Genomic DNA, 21,783 nt, shown 5'->3' with positions numbered 1-21,783 from the left:
TTTAAAAATTTTATTTATTTATTCATGAGAGACACACAGAGAGGCAGAGACACAGGCAGAGTACCCCCCCCCCTTTTTTAAGTAGGTTCCTTGCCCAACGTGGGGGCTTGAACTCATGACCCTGAGATTAGGACACCTGCTCTACCCACTGAGCCAGCCAGGTGCTCTGCCTCTAGTTGTCAGTAGTGCTGTGACTCTCCTACCTCTCCTCCAGGTAACCCCTGTTAAGTAATTGGGTATATGCTTCACTGCTGAATTACAAAACTCCAGAATCGTTAAATGCCAACCATTCATTGCATAAACAATTAGCGTGAGCTACCTTGAGCTAGGCGTGACAGTGAAAGAACAGGTTGTGGCTTCATGCTTTTCAGGGAGCCAAGCTCAGTGGGGAGTAACCAAGTGGACATGAGTGGCACTGGCCACGGGACCTGGTTAGTTCCCGGCTGCCGTATCCACAAGCTGCGGACACGGATGCTGCTGAAATGTGGGCTGCTGCCAGACAAGGGGGTACTTGGCATTAGGAATTAGGAAGAGAATTTATTTTGAGTAGATGAAGCCTTCTGAGGGCACTTTCTGTAGCCCCTTCGTGCTTCTCGAAGTCTGCCCAGTGGCCCTGCAAACCTGGGCCCTGCCTGGCGAGCTCCCAGTCTGGTGGGAGAGGCAGTCACTTGCCAATCTGATGCGGAAACACAAGGGACTGTGGAAGCGAGGCCTGGGAGGACCTCAGTTTGCCACGGGAGATCGGGGAGGGCCTTCTTGGAGGAGGAGGCGGTGGGTAGTCCAGCTGAGAAGGAAAAAGGTGAGGACTCAGGCAGATGGTCCTGAGTCCCACCCAGCATTTGTACATTTGGGATGCGCAAAGGACACAGCTGCCACATCAAACTGCAGAGGCTTCGAAGTCTGATCGTACAAAATGTGATGAGGATGTGGGGAAACTAACGCTCATCCCCTACTGGCGAGCTTGTAAACTGGTATGATCACTTTGGAGCTCAGTTGGCAATATTGAGTAAAAGTGAGCACTGGAACACCCTGTGACCCGCAGTTCACTCCCAGGGACATTCCTTGTGAAGTCGTGCACTCAAGATGCCATGGGCAAAGACACATGGAAAACCACCTACTTGTCTCACAAAAGAATAAGGAAACAAAAGGACGGTGGCCCGGTGGACAACAGTTCGTGGGAATGGAGTAGCCCCACGTGTGTTCTGCTGGGTATTACAGGCAAAATCTGATGTTGCTTAGGGGAAATGCAGAATGACTTTTTATTTTTATTTTATTTTTTAAAGATCTATCTATCTATCTATCTATCTATCTATCTATCTATCTATCTATCTATCTATCATCTATCTATTTATTTGACAGAGAAAGAGCCCAAGCAGGAGCAGAGGGAGTGGCAGAGAGGGAGGGAGAAGCAGGCTCCCCACTGAGCAGGGAGCCCCACGTGGGGCTCGATCCCAGGACTCTGGGCCAGGAACTCTGGGATCGTGCTCTGAACCCAAGGCCGACTCCACTGAGCGACCGAGGTGCCCCCAGAATTTTTTAAAACGCGTAAACACAGAAACACACCCACAACTCTAATACATGAATATTTAGTAAAAGTGTAAGGAGATATGCCCGAGTCATGGTGCTAGTTGGGGAGGAGGTGGCAAAAAGTCTTGGAGAAAAGAGTAGGGACCCGGGTTACAAGAAGGTCAGCAGGATCTGTAAAGATATTTATTTATTTATTTATTATTAATTAATTAATTAATTAATTAATTTTTTAAGTTTTATTTTTTTAAAGAAGATGAAAGGGGATTTGCTAGATCCACAATTGCTAGCTCTGGGTGGTGGGAACGCGGTGTCAGGAACACAAATCGCTCTATTTCTCGGTCATTTTTACCTTTCACACAACAAGCAGACCACCAAGAGCAAGGAGACACCGGGCACCTCCCGGCTGCAGGGCCGCCCGTCACGGGCCCGGGGGCTGGAGGCGGCGGGGCGCGCGGGGGCGCGCGGGGGCAGCCGGACGGTCCGGGGCGGGCACGCGGGCGAACGGGCGGGGCGGGGGGGGCGGGGGAGCGGGAGGCGGGCGGGGGGAGCGCGGGCCGCTGGCCGGGCCGCCGGGGGCGGGGACTGCGGGCCCAGCCGGGCGGGAGAGGCCCGGCACCCCGGGCTTTGTTCGGGGCGCGCACCCGCCTGAAAGGCATTCCTGGGCACGGCGCCCCGCCCCTTGGGGACGCCTGGCGGCCGGACCCGCCGCGCCGGGCAGATGGGCTGCTCGGCTTCCCGCGCTCGACCCGTGGGAACCGAGCCTGGCGGGCGGGGGCGGGGGCGCCGGCGCCGGGAGCCGCCCCGGGGTGGGGTGCGGGTGGGGGTGGGGGTGGGGGTGGGGGTCCTGCAGATGGGGCGGGGGCCGCGCGCGCCGGCAGATGGGTGCGAGGCCGGCCTGGGGCCGGGCGACAAAGCCTCGGGGCAGATGTTCGCGGCCAGATGTTCGCGGGATGGGGGGAGCCTGGGAAAGCCCGGCTGGCGCTCCCGCCGCCCTCCCCCTGCGGCGGCGGAGGGCGTGCCGCGAGCAAGGTGCGGCCGGGCCGTCCGCCGCCGGGGGCAGCTGGGGAGGGGGAGGCGAGGCGGGGTGCGAGGGCTTCTCTGCCGAAGGGTTTTGCTTCTCGCCCCGCCCCCAGCCGCCCCACTCTCTGGCTCTCAGGGGCCGAGAGGAATCCGGGCTGAGCGCCCGGCCCCGATGCTGCCTCCCCCTCCCCCACCCCGCCGCCCGCCTCGCGTATTGTTGCGGCAGGTGGACGGGTGGACCCCCGGGCTGCACCGCCACCGCCACCGTCCCCGTCATCATAGCAGCAGTGCTGGCTGACATTTATTAAGCATTTATCGGGCTTTAAATCATTACCTTATTTAGGGATCCCTGGGTGGCGCAGCGGTTTGGCGCCTGCCTTTGGCCCAGGGCGCGATCCTGGAGACCCCGGATCGAATCCCACGTCAGGCTCCCGGTGCATGGAGCCTGCTTCTCCCTCTGCCTGTGTCTCTGCCTCTCTCTCTCTCTGTGACTATCATAAATAAATAAAAAATAAATAAATAAATAAATAAATAAATAAATCATTACCTTATTTAAATTGTCACAGCCACTCCATGCAGAAGGTGCCTAAGTACAGGTTACAATTGAGGGAGCATGAACATGGAGGTCCTGGAGTCGATAAGCGACTTAGGGAAGGTCACAGCGATTTTGTGGCCAGGGTAGGGTTGGAGCATGTGGGTTCCTGGATACCACACCTCCTCGCTCTTCCCTGGGCTAGGTGCGCTGCAAACCTTGTTCTTTCACTCAGCGGACAAGTATCTGTGGAGCACCTCCTGCATGCCTAGCTCTGAGCCAGCACCGGGATATTACAGTGAATACAACACACAGAAGTCCCTGTCCTGTGGAATTTGTATTTGGGGAAGGGAGGCACACAGTGGACAGGGTCAGTGCATATATATTATCTTAACCTGATGATAAGTACTATGGAGGAAAATGTCAGGAAAGGAGGGTATAGGGAGGTCTGGGTGGTGGTGGTGGGGGAGGCTGTCAACAAAAATCCTCTCTGAGAAGGTGATATTTCCATAAAGAATTTGTTCTCTCACATCCTTCAGCTACCAGGGGAAAAACATCCCAGGCAGAAGTCACACAGCCAGTGCAAAGGTCCTGAGGCAGAAGTGTGCCTGGTGTGCTCAAGAGCCAGTGTGACTTTAGCTGAAAGAGCAAAGAGGAGGGTGCTAGAAAGTGAAGTCAGAGATATGGGGGAATGGGTGGAAGGCATAGCTGCATCATGTAGGCCACAGTGAGGACTTGGGGTATTACTCTGGGTGAAGCAGAAGTCATGGGAAGGTTTTGAGCAGAGAGGACTGTGATCTGACTGTGCTGAATCTCAACAACTCTGATGCTACTGCTGCAAGGTTACTTTCCCCACTGTGTGAGGCATGGCCCTGCACAACTGGGCCCTTATGATTCTCCATTTGAATAATGACAGCCCCTTGGTTTGTCTGTTTGTTTGTTTTAAAGGATTTTATTTATTTATTCATAAGAGACACAGAAAGGGAGAGACATAGGCAGAGGGAGAGGCACGCTCCATATACGGAGCCTGATGCAGGATTCAACCCCAGGATCCCAGGATCATGACCTCAACCACTGAGCCATCCAGGTGCCCCCAGACCTTGGTTTAGATCACAGTTTCTTAGCTTTGATGCTTCTCGGTAGGTTTCAAAGGTGGTTGAATTTGATGCATTTTTTTTTCAGGGAGAGGGAGAAGGATCCACAGCTTCTAACACATTGCCAAAGGGGTCTGGGAGGGTTGTATAAAGCGTTCATAGCAGATTTGTTCATAAGAGCAACCAACTGGAAACAACCTAAGTGTTCATCAAGAGGAGAATGGTTAAATAAACTATGAAATACCATGTGGCCCTGGGAAATCATGAGACAGCACTTCCACTTTCAGGAATTTATACTAAGGACACATGCCGATGTGGGAAACGATGTATGTACAGGAAGAACAGAGAACTGGAAAAAAAAACCCATATGTTCATCACTAGACACTGATTAAATTAAGGATATTCTCTCCACATAACAGAATACAAGCGGCTATAAAAGAGAAGGAGGAAGCTGTTTTCTATCTGGATCTGCTAAGATCTCCAGGGTACACTGTTAAGTGGAAATAAACCTCAAACAAAATGAGTAGTTTGCATCGACTGCTACCACTTATATTTTATTTTAAAGATTTATTTATTTATTTATTTAATTTATTTATGATAGACATAGAGAGAGAGAGGCAGAGGAATAAGCAGGCTCCATGCTGGGAGCCTGACGTGGGACTCGATCCCGGGACTCCAGGATCACGCCCTGGGCCAAAGGCAGGTGCTAAACTGCTGAGCCACCTAGGGATCCCCTAACACTTATATTTTAAAAAGAAAAAATGTTTAGGGCAGCCCTGGCGGCTCAGCAGTTTGGTGCCGCCTTCAGCCTAGGGCCTGGTCCTAGAGACCGGGGATTTAGTCCCACATCGGGCTCCCTGCATGGAGCCTGCTTCTCCCTCTGCCTGTGTTTCTGCCTCTCTCTCTCTCTCTCTCTGTGTCTTTCATGAATAAATAAATAAAATCTTAAAAAAAAAAAGAAAAAAATGTTTAAAAATTAAAAGAAAAAAAAAAGGGAAAAAAAGGATCATACACCGGTTTTTCCTTTGCTTGTATCTCACTTGAAGACTGATCACTGTCTCTGCCTCTGAAGAGGAAGAGCAAAATGCTTACACTTTTAAAATGTTGTACTGTGAGCATGTATTACTTATTCAAAACTGAAAATGAAAATGTAAAGGGAAGAAGTCTAGACCCAGAAAAGATTGAAGGGAGAGGACTGTGTCCCAGGAGGGACCCTGTGGTTTGGAGACACCTGTGAATGTGAGTCTGAGAAACTCACCTGAGAATCAAAACCACCTAAGTGAGGCATCTGGGTGGCTCAGTCAGTTATGCATCTGCCTTTGGCTTGGGTCATGATCCCAGGGTGCTGGGATCCAGCCCTGCATCAGACTTCCTGCTCCGGGGGCAGCCTGCTTCTGCCTCTCCCTCTGCTGCTCCCCTGCTTGTGCTCTCTCTTGCAAATAATAAATAATTTTTTTTTTTTAAAAGAGAACCACTTGGCTGTGGGACCCAGAAGGGAGTGGCACTTAGAGGTAGTGAATGTCCCTTTTCTAGGCTAGGGGGGCTCAGAGACAAGGGCCCTTCTAGAATTTTTTTTTTTCTTTAACAGCTTTATTGAATTACAATTCACATATCCTACAATGCACTGGTTAAAGTGTACAACTCAGTGATTCTCCGTCCATCATGGGCTTATACAATCTTCATAACAAATAATTGTAGGGCATTTTCATCAAAATGTTCAAAAGAAAAAGCAATCCCACTTGTATTAGCCCTCACACTCCCTTTGCCTCAACCTCTCAGCCCCTGGCAGCCACTAACCTACTATACACATTTTGTCTCTAGATTTGCTTATTCTGGATATTTCATTACTTCATATGAGTAGGAGACTTGAGTTGAAGGTGGATCTTCCCTTTTCGTTGTAGGTACTTCTTTATGATCTGCTTCTTCATAACAATGTATTCTTTGTTTTTTTTTTTAAGATTTTATTTATTTTTTCATGAGAGACACAGAGAGAGGCAGAGACACATGCAGAGGGAGAAGCAGGCTCCCTGCAGGGAGCCTAATTCGGGACTCAATCCCGGGACTCTGGGATGACGCCCTGAGCCGAAGGCAGACACTAACCGCTGAGCCACCCAGACATCCCTATTTATTTATTTTTAAGTAAGCTCTATGCCCAGTGTGCAGCTTGAACTCAGGATCCTGAGATCAGGAGTCAGTGTGCTGTACTGACTGAGCCAGCCTGGCACCCCCAAGTCTCCATTTAAAGAGGCTGTGAGTCTGATTTTGTTGCTTGTTGTAACTGGTAACTATCCCTCCGCCTGGAGACCTGCTGGGAACGCTCCCCACCCCACTCCCCTACCTTAGTCCCTGTTACTTGTCACAGGCGGAACTATATCTGTTTGGGGAATCACAGGGCTGACCATGCTAGCCTCACTCAAAGGGTAGGCAATGCGGAGATGGCCTGAAACCAGGCAGGGCACAGGGCCCGGCTTTCAGCAGATGCTCAACAGACTGTAAGAGGTGAGGAGGCCGACTCAGCCACCCAGAGAATGAAGATCTGCGCTTTATTTCTCAGTTACCTCGCCCCTTCAGCCCTCCGTTATGAGGCACCTACTGTGTGCCAGGCTCTCTGGCCAAGTCCTGGGGAGAGAGAGATGATTAACTTTAGGGTTTCTTCCCTTCCTAGTTGCCTTGGGAACTCTCCGTGACCTCTGCTGGGATCATTATCTAACTCCATAATTGGGATGGTAATAGTGACGGTAATGATCTAATGTGGTTAAGACTTCAGGCTCTGGGGTGAGGCAAAGTGAATTCTGTTTTTTTTTTTTTTTGCAAAAGTGAATTCTTATGGGGGCTCTGTGGCTTGCGGACCGGACCGTGGTGCTTGGGGTATTGAGTCTATCTTCCTGGGCTTCTGTGTGCTCTTCTGCAAATGTGAGCCTAGCGCCGCCGCCCCCAGTGGCTGTGGTGGGGGCACACCGTGACAAGGATGCAGTGATCACGGACAGTTATCATCCATCCATCAGCCTCTCTGTGGTCCACAGTCCATGCTTCCTGCAGCCTGGCGCTTAGTGCCACTCTCCAGGGAATCCTCCTGGCCACACTGGGACTCAGGCACCAATCACCCCCATTTTACAGATGAGGAAGCTGAGGGCTTAGACTGCTGAGTGCAGCAGGGAGTTGAGGACATGGGTGCTCTCCCCATTGACGCCCAAGACCAGGGGCAAATAGGGCTGGGGGCTGGGAGGAAGGGGCTTCTCCTCCACCCTCTCCCTCCCTTCCCTGGGAAAGTCCAACAGGTGGCAGGCCGAGGCGCTGGGGGCCATTGTGCGGGGGCCTGGGAGGGTCGGAGGGCCCAGTGTGTGTCTGGGAGAAGATGGATGCCTTCATTACCATGTGAATCCTGGGAAACGACCGCCAGGGCTGGGTGGTGGGTGGGCGTGGGCCCGAGGGGGGGGCTTGGTGTTCTCAGGCCTGGACCACACAGCAGCTGGGAAGGGGGTCCCCATGGAATCCTAAGGGACCCATTAAAAAAAATCCAGATAATGGGATTTCCCCCTCTCGCTTAATTTCTTATTTTAGGACATCTCCATCCTGTGGGGCTTGAGAGACACACAGACTGAAAACAAAAGGACAAAAAAAGCCTTTTCTTCCCGCTCTCTGTTGACAGCGTGCACATTTGGGCCTGAGCAGTTGAAGTCGGAGCCTTCCGCAGCCTGCAGCACCGATCAGCCGCTCCGGGCTGTTCCCTGAATGGCTCTTTCATGCCTGTAAAATATGTCCTAGGTAAATCCAGGGGGATTAGCAAATAGTCGGTGAGCAAATTGGGAAAAGCAGGTTTTAGGTTTAAGAAACAAAGATGTCATCAATTTGGCTGCAGCAGAAAGGACAGGCCAGTGTTTGGAAAGGACGCAGGCGGCGGCAAGAGAGCAGAAGTGGGGAGGACAACGATGATATCCAGCGACTACGTATCTGCGTCCCACGGAGGAGAGAACGGAGGCTTCCGAGGGACTCGTGCACATGGGAGCGGGACCAGAGGAGGAGACCTGGAACTCGGACTCGCACACGCACTGGCAGGAGGAAGGTTGTAGAAGCTCCTCCACGCTGAGCCTTTCCAGAAACCTTTTACAAGCCCAGACTCTCCCAGTGACACATGATCTTGTTCTTTCTCACACGCACACCAATGCAGTCATTTGCTCACTAATATCCTCACACACACTTTTTTTTTTTTAAAGATTTTGTTTATTTATTAGAGACACACACACACAGAGAGAGAGAGAGAGAGAGAGAGAGAGAGAGAGAGAGAGAGGCAGAGACACAGGCAGAGGGAGAAGCAGGCTCCATGCAGGGAGCCCGATGAGGGACTGGATCGGGGTCTCCAGGATTACGCCCTGGGCCCTGGGCCAAAGGTGGCGCTAAACTGCTGAGCCACCAGGGGGCTGCCCACAGACACACACTCTTAAGCACACACGTCCATGTCCGCACAACCAGGTAGCCACACATCCACAAACACTATCTCACGTAAGACATCAGCACTCCCACACTCTCTGCACATTTGCACAAACCCAGGCACACAGGGATTCTCACAAGAACACATTCTATGTCCCTCCTGCATGCACATGCGCGCGCACACACACACACACACACACACACACACTCCAGAGAAACCAAGAGAAACACTCCAGCAGAAAGGACCAGAGTCAAGCAGACAGGGGCTCGGCCCCTCCCCAAATTCCGCACATTGGCAGCTGGCTTCCCGGCCTTGGCCCTTGGGTTTTCTTTACTTCCCCCACCATCTGGGACTCGAGTGTCTGGTGTGCCTCCACCTCCCCTCCACTGCTCCAGGGCCCCTGCTGGACCGTGGGGTTGCGGGAGAAGTGGTGAGCATCCAGTTCTTAGCAGCAAGGGTGGGCACCTGCCTGCCAGGCACAGGCACGTGGAGGCCTTGAATGCAGAGCCCAGGAGCTCCTTCTCCGGATCCCCCTCCCGCCTCCCTGCAGGGCCGCTCCCAGGCGGGCACAGGGCCGGGCACTCATTCCACTCAGCAGCTCTGGGGAGGGCAGGGCGCAGAGGGGAGGAAGGGCTCGCCACAGAGCCCAGAGCCCAGCAGGCCTCATCCGCCGCGCAGGGGTCTGCCTTCACATGCAGATAGCCTGTTTGTCTCACCCGGTCTGCCTTTAAATGACAAAAAGGTTGGCTGCAGTCAGGGTATTAGATGGGAGGACCACTGACCGAACTGGGAAGGGGAAGGTGGTTAACTGTGCAAACAAAACCGATGTCAGAATAGATGCGCAGTAGATATAATTTGCGTTACAAAAAAGAAATAAGCATTTTAAAAAAATCTGAAATCTATGTTAAAGTGTCAACAGCAATAATCTCTGGGTGGCAGGAATATGCTGCTTTATCCCCTCCGCCCTTTTTTTTCTTTTTACAGATTCTTATTTTTTCCAAGGCATGAATGCAGCATCTGGATAAGAAAAGGTTTTTGTGAATGATTATTTAATGACAAAAAAATGACAAGAGTGTGGTGGCTACATGTGAGTCCAGAGCTTGGGCAGGCTCTTGATTGCTGTGTGAGCAAGTTCCTTCTCTGGTCCTTTATTTCCTCATCTGTATAATGGCACTTGCCACGCGGAAGGTGACATGAGCTTTAAGGATGTAATGCACATAAACACTTGGAGTGGCGCTTGGCACACAGAAAGTGCTCAATAAAGGTAGCTGCTCTTCTAGTGAGGGTTTCTGTTTACCTTGCCCGGTGTGGACTGGACACGTCCCGGGTGCCTGCAGGGAAGGGTGTGCCTGAGTCCCCCAGGCTGACCGCATGTACCAGTTCACATATATAAAGGTCTGCTTGGGGACGCTGGGGTGGCTCAGCGGTTGAACATCTGCCTTCGGTTCAGGGTCGTGATCCTGCCATCCCAGGATCGAGTCCCGCATCGGGCTCCCTGCGGATTCTTCTCCCTCTGCCTGTGTCTCTGCCTCTCTCTCTCTGTGTCTCTCATGAATAAATAAATAAGATCTTAAAAAAAAAAAAAAGTCTGCTCACATGTGCATCTTGTGCACACCCAAAGTGCAGCGTCAGGTACATGCATGAGCACATGTAAACAGCAGCCAGGCCTTTGCCCAGAGCCTCTTGGTGAGAGGTGCTGACACCATCTCAGCTTTCCATCCCTGCCCAGCCCTCTGGTCCTGGGTCTCTGCAGCTCACGGCCTCTGGAAATCTAGGCTTTTTTCTGGCATCTCACCAGGCCCAGGGCTATGTCAGGGGTCTTAGGACATTTTTAAGGGGGAGAGTGGTGTGCGCTGAATAATCTCCAGGGAAAAGGACATCAGGAAGGAGAGTTGGGATACCTCGGCTTGTGGGCCTGCCATGTTGCAGATGGACACCTAGATGGCCCTGGGTCCATCTCTGGCCAGCTCTGAGTCCCCAGGCTCTTGTGTCTCTTCATATCCATGGCTCTTGCCCTTTTATCACTCAGAACAGCAACATCTGGGGCCTGTATCCCCACTCCTGGCTTCCTGACCTCCATTTCTAATGTTTGGAAAGAACTAGGTCACCCTGCCTCAAATCCTTCCTTGGCTCCTCACTGGCTCCAAGATAAAGCCTACACTCCTTGGCCTGACCTATGGGACTTGCTCGCCTTTCTTCTTCTCTCACTCTTTCTCACCCTGGGGTCCCTCCTGGAAGCAGTGATCCCTCCTCTGTGTATTTAATTTGGAGTCCAACAAATTGGCATTCAAATCGCATCTTTGCCATTTCCTAGCTCTTTGTGACCCCGGGCTGTTTCAGACTGAGTTTTAGATGCCTCCCTTGGAGGCATGGAGACAATAGTCAGTATTTCTTTCTGCTAGGGCTAGATTTCTTTTTATTCTCAGTTGTTTCTGTATGGTTTCGATGGTATTGTATTTGTTTTTGAAAACTATGTTCACCTGGCTCAAAGTTTTAAATGTACAAAATACACAAAAGAATACATATACAACAGAAATTTTCTCCCAAGCGGATTCCTTTTTATCTTTCTTGCCCTCAAATTCATCCAAATAATATCTCTTTTTACATATCTGGTAGATGCTTCTGTAATTATCATCTGTTGAGGACCGGCTGTATGTGCTTCCCATGATTATTTCACTTAATCCTCACAGCCACCGAGGTGGACGGGCAACCAGAAGACACTTGCTGGAAGCCATCCCTCTGGTGAGCAGTAGACCCAAGATAACGTGCGTCCATGTACGAAGCGCCTGCAGGCCCCTAGGATTGTCCCAGACTTGGGACATTCGACAAATACCGAGTACGGTCATCTTCTGGGGTTACAACTGCGGGCAGGACGGCTCAGCCCTCCCAGAGTTGGTATTCCAGGGGAGATGGCCCGGAGCTGACACCCCACTTTCCCAGTAAGGAAACCAAGGAACAGAAGGGCAAGAAACTGCCCCGGGGTCACAGGGTGGAAAGAAGAGAGGGAGGAGGGACCGTGGGTGGCTCAGTTCCTCAAGCTCGGACGTGGTTGCGGCTCAGGTCGGGATCCCAGGGTCCTGGGATGGAGCCCCATATGGCTCCCTGCTCACTGGGAGTCCCCTAGTCTCCCGCTGCTCACTCTCTCTAAAATAAATGTCTTTAAGAAACGAGGGCAGCCCGGGAGGCTCAGCGGCTTAGCGTCGCCTTCAGCCCGGGGCGTGATCCCGGAGACCCGGATCGAGTCCCACGTCGGGCTCCCCGCGTGGAGCCTGCCTCTCCCTCCGCCTGTGTCTCTGCCTCTCTCTCGTGAATAAAATCTTAGAAGAAATGAGCTAGGATAAGCAGACGCCTTTCACTGGTGGGAAACGGGCAGGGAGCAGGGGAGGGCCTCGCCCCCGGGACCCCAGCTGGGGGTGGCCGGGCGGGGGGCGGTCCCAGCCCGGCCCCGCCCCCTGCGCTCGCGGCCGCGGCCCTGGCAGCCCCAGCGGCCGTTTCCTGCCTGCGTCGCTGGGCGGGCGGGCGGCCCATCTGGCGGCCCCCACGGGGCGGCGCGGGGAGGCGGCCCAGACTCGCTGGAGCCAGGCGCCGGCCCGCGCCCCCCGCCCGCCCGGAGAGCCCAGGTGTGGCCGCGGCGGGGGTGGGGGTGGGGGTGGGGCCTTCCTTCCCGCTCGGCCCTTCCTGACGCACCCGGGCAGGATGCAGCCTCCACCTCCCAAGACCCGGCCTGGAATCGCGGAGGGAATCCCGGTGGTGGGAAAGCCTGATGCGTCGGAGCGGCCCCCGCGTACTCCTCGTGGGACCCGGGCAGGGCTCGCCCTGGGTCTCGCAAGCTTTCGCCATGCCTCTCAGGGCCCCCAGACAGGACTATGGAGGGAGGCACCCTCCTGACCCCAGTGTTGACCCATTCACTTATTCAGCCGGTTCACGTGTGTCCCCCCCTCGCTGTTTCAGCCGGGAGAGGGCGCTGGCCTGTGCTCCCTGCTGTGCCCAGCAACTTGACCGGAGCCCAATCCTTCCTGGTGCTGAGGCCTGAAAGGGTATCTTGAGGCTTCAGAAGTTGGAGCCGCCCTGGGAGGGTCTCAGTCATTTCACTCAGGACAGTGGGCAGGCCCCTCCGGTCACAGCGTGGCAAGCCAGCCCTGCCGGCCAGGCGCTGACCCTCTTCTCCAGCGCTGCTCCCACGAACGGGGGCCTGGAACCCAGTAGCCTGTTTTATGTCAAGCAGCACCTGTGGAGAACATCATGGTCTTCGAAGCCAGGTATCCCGGGTTCAAATCCCCTCCCCCGCCCCGGCCCTGAATTCTCTGCTGCAGTTTCCTTTATCTGCAAAAACGATGGTATTACCTTACAGGGTTGTTAAAACGACTAAATATTTCTAAGATACATAATATATTGCTAGAAACATGTTAGATACAAATGAAATATTAGAGCTCTGGGCAGGGCTGGTCTTCCCCCTTGGAGCCCCCTTCCACCTCCTTTAGTCAGGGGAGATTGAGGCCAGAGAGGAACACCTAACAAATCAGAGGCAGAACTTGGGGGTTTTGGAGCAGTTTCCTAAGAATCCACTCCACCCCGGGGTGAGGCTGGCACTAGGCCCACGCAGAGCCCTGCCCAGCCCCCCTTCCCCCCACCTCTCCAGCGTGCAGGCCCAATCCGTGCCCGGCCTGGTGCCATTTTTCCATGGGACTCTGGCGGTGGCGGTTCACATCTGGAGTCTAGACTCGGAGGCTCTGCGGGCCGGGCCTACCGCCCGGGCTGGGCCACCGCTGCCCGCTGTTTGCTCAGCTGAAGCTGGTTAATTGGAATTAGAGTGGCCTCTGCGGTGCCGGCTGGCCGGGCGGGCCCTGGATGGCCGCTGCCGAGGTCTGTGGAACATCTGGCCGGGCCAGGACGGTCATTAGGTGGCAGGCGCCCGGCGCCACTGCCACCTCAGCCTCCGCCGGGGGCCGGCGGTGACTCAATGAGGCCTTTGTGGGCCTTGGGCCGCAGAGCCAACCATGCTGTATGCCTGGGCTGCCTGCCCCATCTGCTGCCCTCAGAGAGGCCTTGTTACAGGACCACACGGCCTCCCCTCTGGAGGCGGCAGGAGTCAGCAGAGATCTGAGAAGCCTCTGAAAGGGACCCCCTGGTTGGGAGAAACCTTTCAGATGTCCTACCCTTCCTTTCCTTCTCTTTAGGCCCAGAGAGGGTGGGTGACTGTCTCAAAGGGTGACTTGAGCCCAGGGGTCTAGAAGGGAGTTGCACAGTCCTTAGGAACTTGGGAATTCAAGGTGGACTGCTTGAGGTCAAATCCATATCTGTGGGCAACTTGCCTCAACTGTCTCATTTGCACAGTGGGACTAATACTAGCACCTGGAGCCTAAGACTGAAATGAGGTGAAATCCTGTATTGAGGTGCTTGGCAACAATTTACTACCTAGTGAGATTATTATATGGATACTTCTCATTCTCTGCTCATACCTATCTTTTGGCCACTTTCAAACTGTCTGAAAACCACTATTATTTTCAGCCTTTGAACCTGAGGCTTGGGCAGGAGAGAGCCCTGGGCTGGGAGTTGGAGGCTTGAGTCTCAGACTCAGAAACAGGTGGTGACCCTCTCCTGTTTCTCCACCCAGTGACCTGACTCCAGGCGGGTGAGTAAGGGCTATGCCCCTTATCCACTGGGGATTCTCCTGCAGACCTGGGCTGCTTGCTGTCTTCAGCCAACTTGCACTGGGTCCCAGCCCTTCCTAACCCAGCTTCTCAGAGGCCCTGGCCCTTGTGCTGTGACTGGCATCAATGTCGGGGAGGAGGTGGCTTCTAGCATCAGTCTTCTGGCCTTGCACAGTCATTTTGGGAAGAACCCTGGGAATGAGAATAGGAATATGTGGCCTTGATCTCCAGGGAGACCCCAGAGTCCAAGAGCTCTCCAGCTGAAGCCATACAGATAGGAGCACCAGCGAACCTGGCTCCTGCCAGCCAGGGAATAAAACTTAAACTCTTCCCTGGGATCCATGAGGTCCTGCCCATTTCTCTAGGTTTGCAGTCATTGGTCCCCCTTGTGAGTCAGGTCAACTTTTTGGTATTCTCCTTGTCATCTCTGGGGTAGGTGGGTGATACATCTGGGCACCTGTCCAACAGTTTCAGTGCCCCCAAGTGTTGGGAGGAATGTGGTGAAGAAAACTGAATGGGACGGGGTGGGAGTGGGAATGGGAGTGTGGGGGTAGGGATGAAGGAGCGCTCATGGGCCCCCTCTGCTGGCTAGAGGGCATCCCTGGAGTGCTGAGCTAGTCAGGCACCGGGTGGGCATCCAGGGAGATGGAAGGACTCAGAGGTCAGGGCCTCTCCCAGAGGTCGTGAGTTCACAGTCTCCAAGAAGGGGCCTCCAGGGAAGCTTCTGGGTGGGAGGGTGAGAGATGGTGAAGGCAATGCAAGATGTTGGGTACAGAGAATCCCTCCAAGGGTACAGTGGCCTGCCTGGGCAATGGGATGACACTATTTTTTTAAGTGGGCTCTGCACTGGGCAAGGAGTTTAAGCCTCAACCTTGGGGCTTGAACTCACAACCCTGAGATCAAGAGTCGGACACTTAACCGACTGAGCCACCCAGGTGCCCCTGGGATGAATTTTTAATGTAAGGCAAAGTCAGTCCACAATACAAAAATCTAAAAATCAAACCCACTTTTCCTGCCTGGCATCTAGGAGGGTGGGGGAGGTAGGGCTTCCTTTGCCTGCAGGGGACGGGAAGGGGTAGAGGAAGGCCAGAGAAGGGGGATGAAGGAACCAGGCCATGGGGGGCCCCGCTGGAGGGATCCTGTTGCCCCTGCCCCTCTCCTGGGGCTGCCCAGCCTCCAGCGCCCTTAGCCTCCCATGCCCTCTGCCCTTGCAGGCCTGTGCCAGCCTGCCCCCGCCTGCCTGGCCCGGCCCTCAGTGGGTCAGGCCCCAGCCGTTTCACTTCTCCTTCTTCTCCAGCCCCTTCGATGCCGAGGCCTCTGTTCCCTCTTTGGATCCCTCTGTCACTGCTGCTGCATCCTTAGGATTTGACTCCTCATAACTGACCAAAAAACAAAACAATAAGAACACCACCTTTAGAGGAGGGGAGAGCAGAACTTCCAGGCCCCGCCTCCCCACCATCCCAGGAAAGTCCCCAGGCACATGAAGAACACCAGTCTGGCATTCATGGCCCAGCACCTTCCAGGACTTGGCCCTGGCCCCACTGTATGCCCTTCTCAGACAGGTGGCTCTCCTTTCTTTGTGCCTGGTGGTGCCAAGAGGTGGCAAAAGGCAGTGGCAGATGGAGGAGAGGTTGGGTGGGCTAACCTTAAGCTTCTTGTACCTTCCACTTGGAGAGAGTGGGAAAAAATGGGGCAGCCAGGACGAAGCTATGGGAGATGGGCCGCTTTCCAGGGTGCACGGTAGGAGTCAAACAACTCAGCCCCAGGGGTACAGGCAGGCAGGGGTTTGCCATACTGGCAAGTGGCAAGGTGCCACTCTTGAAGGTCGCCACCCTGGCTTAGCTCTTCCTGTGGGCCCCATTTATTGAGCAACTGCATTCACGCCAAGGACAGTACCCAGATCTTTCCCCAGAACCTCATGAGGCAGGAATGAAAGAGAGAGGGGCTTCGGAAGAGGAAAGTGGTCTGCCCAGGGTCTTATACATAGGCCAGCAGTAAGAGTATCTAATCCTGGATGACAAGGGCTGTTGCGATCTCCTCTCTCAAACGAATCCCAAACCACTGGTGAGGACAAGAGGTTCTAGAGCCCTGCTCCCGGCCCTGAGGCTGGGTGCAGTGACCTCTGGGTGGTTGTGCAGGAGGTACCACCTGCTGCCTACCCCTGACAATGCTCCCTGCCCGGTACACTGGAGCTGGGGTGTCTGCCCTACCTTGGGCCCCGGGGCAGTGGGGGGAAGCGGGCAGGTAGGCACCCGCCGGGCATTACATGGCGCTGGGATTCTGCGGGCGCCGGCGGCGAGGGCCAGCTAGCTTCTGCTGCATGGAGTCGGCCAGGCTGGCTGGGGAGCCCGAGACTGTGGGGAAGTGGGTGAGCCTCGGGGTGTGAGGCAGGATTTCCGCTGAGGACTCGTAGCTGTGTGAGAGACAGAGAGACAGAAAAAAGATGGAGAGGAAAAGACCGGGGGGGGGGGGGGTGACAAGGGACACAGAAATTTCTCTTGTGAGGAGCAGGGAGCAGAACTGTGTCTTATTTTTATCTTCTACATTTTCAGACTCAGTGGAAGGAAGCGGGACTTACTAGGTGAATAAAAAAGATGTATCTATGCAGGGCAGCCCCAGTGGCGCAGCGGTTTAGCGCCGCCTGCAGCCCAGGGTGTGATCCTGGGGACCCTGGATCGAGTCCCATGTCAGGCTCTCTGTATGATGCCTGCTTCTCCCTCTGCCTGTGTCTCTGCTTCTCTGTCTCTATGAATAAATAAATAAAATCTAAAAAAAAAAAAAAAAAAAAAAAAGTATCTATACAAAGGGACACTATGCAGCTGTGCAAAGGAACATGGACGTTCTAGATGTACAGGTGCTGCTGCAGAAACATTTCTAAGACCTACTGTTGTGTGACAAATCCAGATGCAGGATATTCTGAGAGTGCCACCATCTGTGCAGGAACTTACACGTGCACATTTACTGTTAGGAGCAAAGCTGTCTCTGAATGTGTGATAGAGCTCTGGGATGGCTGGGGTGTGAGGCAGTTTTCCCTTTCCCGGCTACAAAATTTTCAGCCATGTGAGTGTGTGAGCCAAGTGGATAAAGAAAAGGAGAGCACCTCTCAAGGGAAAAGTAAAACAGAAGGGAAGGTGGAGAATTAGGGAGAGAGATGGAGAAAGAGAGAGACCAACCTGCTTTTTCATCTCAATCTGAGAACTTCCTGGGGGCAGGGGCAGAAAGGGGTGCAGAGAGCCTGAGCGGTGGGACATTTAGGGAAAGCAAGCACCAAGTAGGTGCCCTGGCTCTGGATGTGCAGAGCTTGACCCGATGTGGACATAGCAGGACTGGGATGGTTACTCAAGACGGAGGTGGCTGAGGATAGATGAGCCTGAGGGTGAGGGTAGATGCTGAGCTCAGAGATCAGATCCCATCCCTGCCCCCAGATGTGCCCCCAACTTCATCCCCCAGCCTGGCCTCAGAGTCCACAGGGCTTTGCCAGCCTGGGATATATGGGCAGGCAGCTTGGGAGCCTGGGGCTTCTAGGCAAGACAGGGAGGGCAGAGGCAGGTACGGGGGAGGGGTGAGTCACAGGTTCCCCTGCAGGCAGCCAGGTGCACAGATGGCCCTGGCAGGCACTCGAGGGACAACCTGGAGGCCAGGCAGGTGGAGCTGGGTGGAAGGCCCCCGAGTGGGCAGCTTCAATAGCAGCTGGCAGCTATTTCTGGGTCTCTGGCAGGCAGAGTCAGTGGTGCTGGGGAGCAGACACCTGTCAGAGTCACGCAGGCCTCAGGGTATGGGTGGAGCTGTGCACAAGGTGTGGCAGGTGTGCATATGGCCATGGGAAGGGGTATGAGTGCAAGTGAGACACTTACTAAGACAGAACTAGGGGGTGAGAGCCACTGAGGCAGCTCAACAGGGACCGACACTTAATTTCCAATCTGGGGCACCTCCCACCCCACTAGGATCCTCCCTATTACTCACATGGGAAAGCTGACTGGGAAAGAGAAAGATTTGCCTGAAGTCACATGGTGGCAAAATCAGGCTGGGAACCCAGGGCTCCTGACAGTGGGGCAGCCTGGGGCAGGAGAGAATTATACTAGCCAGTCCCTTCTGAAGACTCAGCAGGCATCTGGATGTGGGGGCTGCCCTCCCCTGGCTCCTGGCCCCGCAGACAGGTTCCCGCTGGTGCTACAGGCCAGGCACCCACGTGCTGGCACAAAGGATGAGAGGTGGGGCTGGTGGCGGGAACGATGTTCCCCTGGAGACGTGTACAAGCAGCCCAGGCAGGCTCCACTGGTTGCCTGCGGGTGCACCTGTGCCATGCGGATATCTGCCCCCGTCCCGTCTTACCTGAACATCTCTGTCACTTCTCCCTTGGCCAGTGCCACCAGAACAGGAAAGCCGATGCAGGCAGGGACCAGGTATAGAAGGGCAGGCTGTGAGAGAACAGAGCTGGTGGTGAACTGCTGGTCACTACACCTGCTCAGGGCCATTCCCATCACCCCAACCCTCTCCAGGGCATGACTGGGACAGTGATGGTCTAGGGGCCCAGAGGAAGTCAGTGGCTGGGCCTAAACCCAGGGCTCCTGACTCCCAGAGCAGGGCTGCTCCTCTCTGGGAGGGAATGCAAGGAACCCAAAGGAAATCAAGCATACAGGGCTTTAAGGGTACCCAGGAGTCTGGCTGGCAGTATCCTAATCACCTGGGACATCGGGTTCAAACAAGCAGCCTCCTGGGTCAGTCCTATTTCCAGAGACTCTGCTTCCCTAGTCTGGGGGTGGAGGTTTGCATCTTTATTTTTATTTTATTTTTTTTAAAGATTTATTTATTTATTCATTCAGAGAGAGCGAGAGAGAGGCAGAGACACAGGCAGAGGGAGAAGCAGGCTCCATGCAGGAAGCCCGATGTGGGACTCGATCCCGGGTCTCCAGGATCACACCCCGGGCTGCAGGCGGCGCTAAACCACTGCGCCACCAGGGCTGCCCCAAGGTTTGCATCTTTAAATGCTCCAGGAGGGGAGCCCTGGGTGGCTCAGCAGTTTAGCGACTGCCTTGGACCCAGGGCATGATCCTGGGATCAAGTCCCACATCGGGTTCCCTGCATGGAGCCTGCTTCTCCCTCTATGTCTCTGCCTCTCTCTGTCTCTCACGAGTAAATAAAATCTTAAAAAAAAAAAAAAAAAAAATGCTCCAGGAGACACTGTTCAATGCTGTTCCAAAAATACGACCCAGGTGGTCTGGCTCCAGAGCCTATGCGTGGACTCCTGGTGAAGCTTGGTCTGGATGGAGCACAAACTGCATACACCCTGAGCTCAGCCTCCCGAGGAGCTTTTCAGTCCATCTCTACATCCCCTATAACCCTCCTCCTTGTCTACACGAGGAAGGCTCATGCTCTGGGAGGACAGGGCACAGTGCAGGCCTCGGATATCTAAATGGTAAACTGGGGACTGTGGCTCAGGCACATTAGATTCTAAAGCTGTTCTTTTCCCCAGAGCATCTGAAAGTTGGACATTACCGCTCAACCCTCCATGACCCCCAATGCTCCCTGGTCGCCCGAAGGCCTCAGAAGATATGACCCCGCTTTCTTCTTCAACATGACCTGACTGCCCCACTCTGGCCACAGGGGCCTTGCTTTGGTCCTCTCCATCACCTCTAGCCACAGGACCTCTGCATGGGCAGTTTCTGCTGCCTGTGATGCTCTTCACACTTCTGCCTAGACTCCTCCTCCTCTGGACCTCTGTTTGGTGGTTACCTCTGTGGGGAAGCCTCCAGCGGCAGGGAGCCAGGCCCTCCTATCACCTATTCTCAGGGCCCCCTGCCACTCTCTGCAGCAGACCATCATTGTATTATTAGACTTTGGTTTCACTGCCAGGCTGTCAACTTCAGGAGGGCAGCGTCCACGGTTGTCCTTGTCACTGCTCTATTCCTGGCACTCAGAAGAGGGCCCAGTAAATACAAAGCACATGTCTTCTTGGCTTCTTCATGGGTGCTCACAAAGTGAAGAAGGTGTCTTGGAGGTGACTAGGGTGAGGAGACCTCACTCCTATGGCAAGCGTGGTCAGAGAACAGGGCTCCACAGCTTGCTAAGCCTGACTTTCAAACCATGTGGCCTGTGAACCACATCACTTCATATGTACTATCCTTGAAGCTAATGACATAATCTGAGTTCTACAGATGATGCTACTGACACTTAGATAGGGAGAAAGGACTTGCCCAAGGTCATAGGAGGTGTGCAAGTGGCTGAGCTTCTCCTATTCTTGTCAGAGTAACTCATTTGCTGAGTTAGGCTTTGGGTAAATTAGGCTTTAGGCCTTTTGGAAGTTGACAGAAATGACAATGACAAAAGTCTACACCATAACATGAGAGGCAGTCAAAGCAGTACTCAGAGGAAAATTTGTAACATTAACTCTAGGTACATTTATTAGAAAACAAGACTTAAAATAATCTTAGCTGTCAAGTCAAGAAGCCAGAAAAAGAACAAAACACCAAAAAGTAGAAAGAAAATAACAAAGACAAAAGCAGAAATTGATGAAATAGAAAATTAAACAAATATAAACTATTAGAATTTAATTTCTCAGAAGGCCTTTTGTACTCACTTTACAGACAAAGAGACTGAGGATCAGAAGATGCAAGGAACTGCCCTCCTCATGTGGTTGGCCAGGATGGCACCTCCATCTCTAAGTCTTTACCAAGGCCGGGCCAGGCAAAGTAGAGGGCTTCCCAGAGGTTGGGGGGTGGGGTGGGAGGGTGGTACAAGTTTAGCTCCCCCAAGGCCTGCCTCACTTGAGAGCCAGGAGCCACTGATGGGCTGCTGTGGGAAGTGGCGAGTTTGCTATTATTAGAGGAATACAAGCCTATGCTTTTCTTTCCAAGGCACCAGGGAACCTCTCCAAAGTCAGTGCTGAGGAGAGGCTGGGATGTATAGCTTGGGATAGCAAGCTGGACATCAGGGCTCCTGGCTTTCTATCCAGCCTTAGCTCCGCTGTGTGATCCCAGCTAAACTGCTTCCCTTTCTCTGTATTATGAGGATACCTGATCATCTTGAATGGTCTTTCTAGGAGGCTGCCAGACCCCTGGCTTGGAATTTTTTTTTTTTTTTTTTTTAAATATTTGAGAGAGAGAGTGAGAGCGTGCATGGGAGTGCAAGAGACAGTCTTAAGCAGACTCCACATTGAGTGTGGAGCTTGACGCAAGGCTTAATCTCATGACCCTGAGATCATGACCTGAGACGAAACCAAAGGTAAGACGCTGAACTGAGCCACTCAGGCGCCCCTGGAGTGGGTTTTTGATAGAAGCTACACGGGCTGAAAACCACATAAGCAATGGTGACTCCCTCCTAGGGAATTGCAGGCACTGGGACTGCCTGTGTCTTGGAAAAGGAGAGAGTCCTCAAGAAACAGGTTCCCCTTATGTCCTGGATCCTCTTTCCAAGATTTCCAGGGAGATGCCCACGTGGATGATGGGAAAACGGTTGTTGGGTTGCTGTTGGGGAGTGGCACAGGCCTGGGGCCAGGGGTCAGGAGTCCAGGGCTCCAGCTAGGGCCCAGTT

At 53.7% G+C, this 21,783-nt stretch overlaps 1 protein-coding gene and 1 long non-coding RNA gene across 9 annotated transcripts in view; one reads left to right on the top strand and one right to left on the bottom strand.

Moving 5' to 3' along the window:
• Positions 1-12,253: 12,253 nt before the first annotated feature.
• On the top strand, positions 12,254-20,780 carry LOC119865648. The gene is made up of 3 exons (XR_005377734.1): positions 12,254-12,861; positions 14,111-14,234; positions 19,729-20,780. It is a non-coding gene; the product is annotated as an uncharacterized LOC119865648 (long non-coding RNA).
• Positions 15,168-21,783, bottom strand: part of HM13 (histocompatibility minor 13) — a 40,516-nt gene continuing 33,900 nt past the window's right edge. For 4 of the 8 annotated variants that reach the window (XM_038571912.1, XM_038571913.1, XM_038571914.1 and 1 more), the window contains 3 exons: positions 18,586-18,671; positions 16,520-16,666; positions 15,168-15,632 (listed from right to left, as the gene is read on the bottom strand). In XM_038571912.1, the coding sequence (XP_038427840.1) occupies positions 15,530-15,632; positions 16,520-16,666; positions 18,586-18,671 (336 nt within the window). In that variant the 3' untranslated portion in view covers positions 15,168-15,529. Of the gene's footprint in view, positions 15,633-16,463; positions 16,667-18,585; positions 18,672-21,783 lie in introns of all 8 variants that reach the window. The other 4 variants (XR_005377732.1, XR_005377733.1, XM_038571915.1 and 1 more) reach the window with 2 other exon arrangements.

Source organism: Canis lupus, chromosome 24 (genome assembly GCF_011100685.1).
Source record: "Canis lupus familiaris isolate Mischka breed German Shepherd chromosome 24, alternate assembly UU_Cfam_GSD_1.0, whole genome shotgun sequence".
Taxonomy (NCBI): Eukaryota; Metazoa; Chordata; class Mammalia; order Carnivora; family Canidae; genus Canis; species Canis lupus.
The sequence above is the reverse complement of the archived record's forward strand: the minus strand, read 5'-3'. Positions and strand labels throughout refer to the sequence as shown.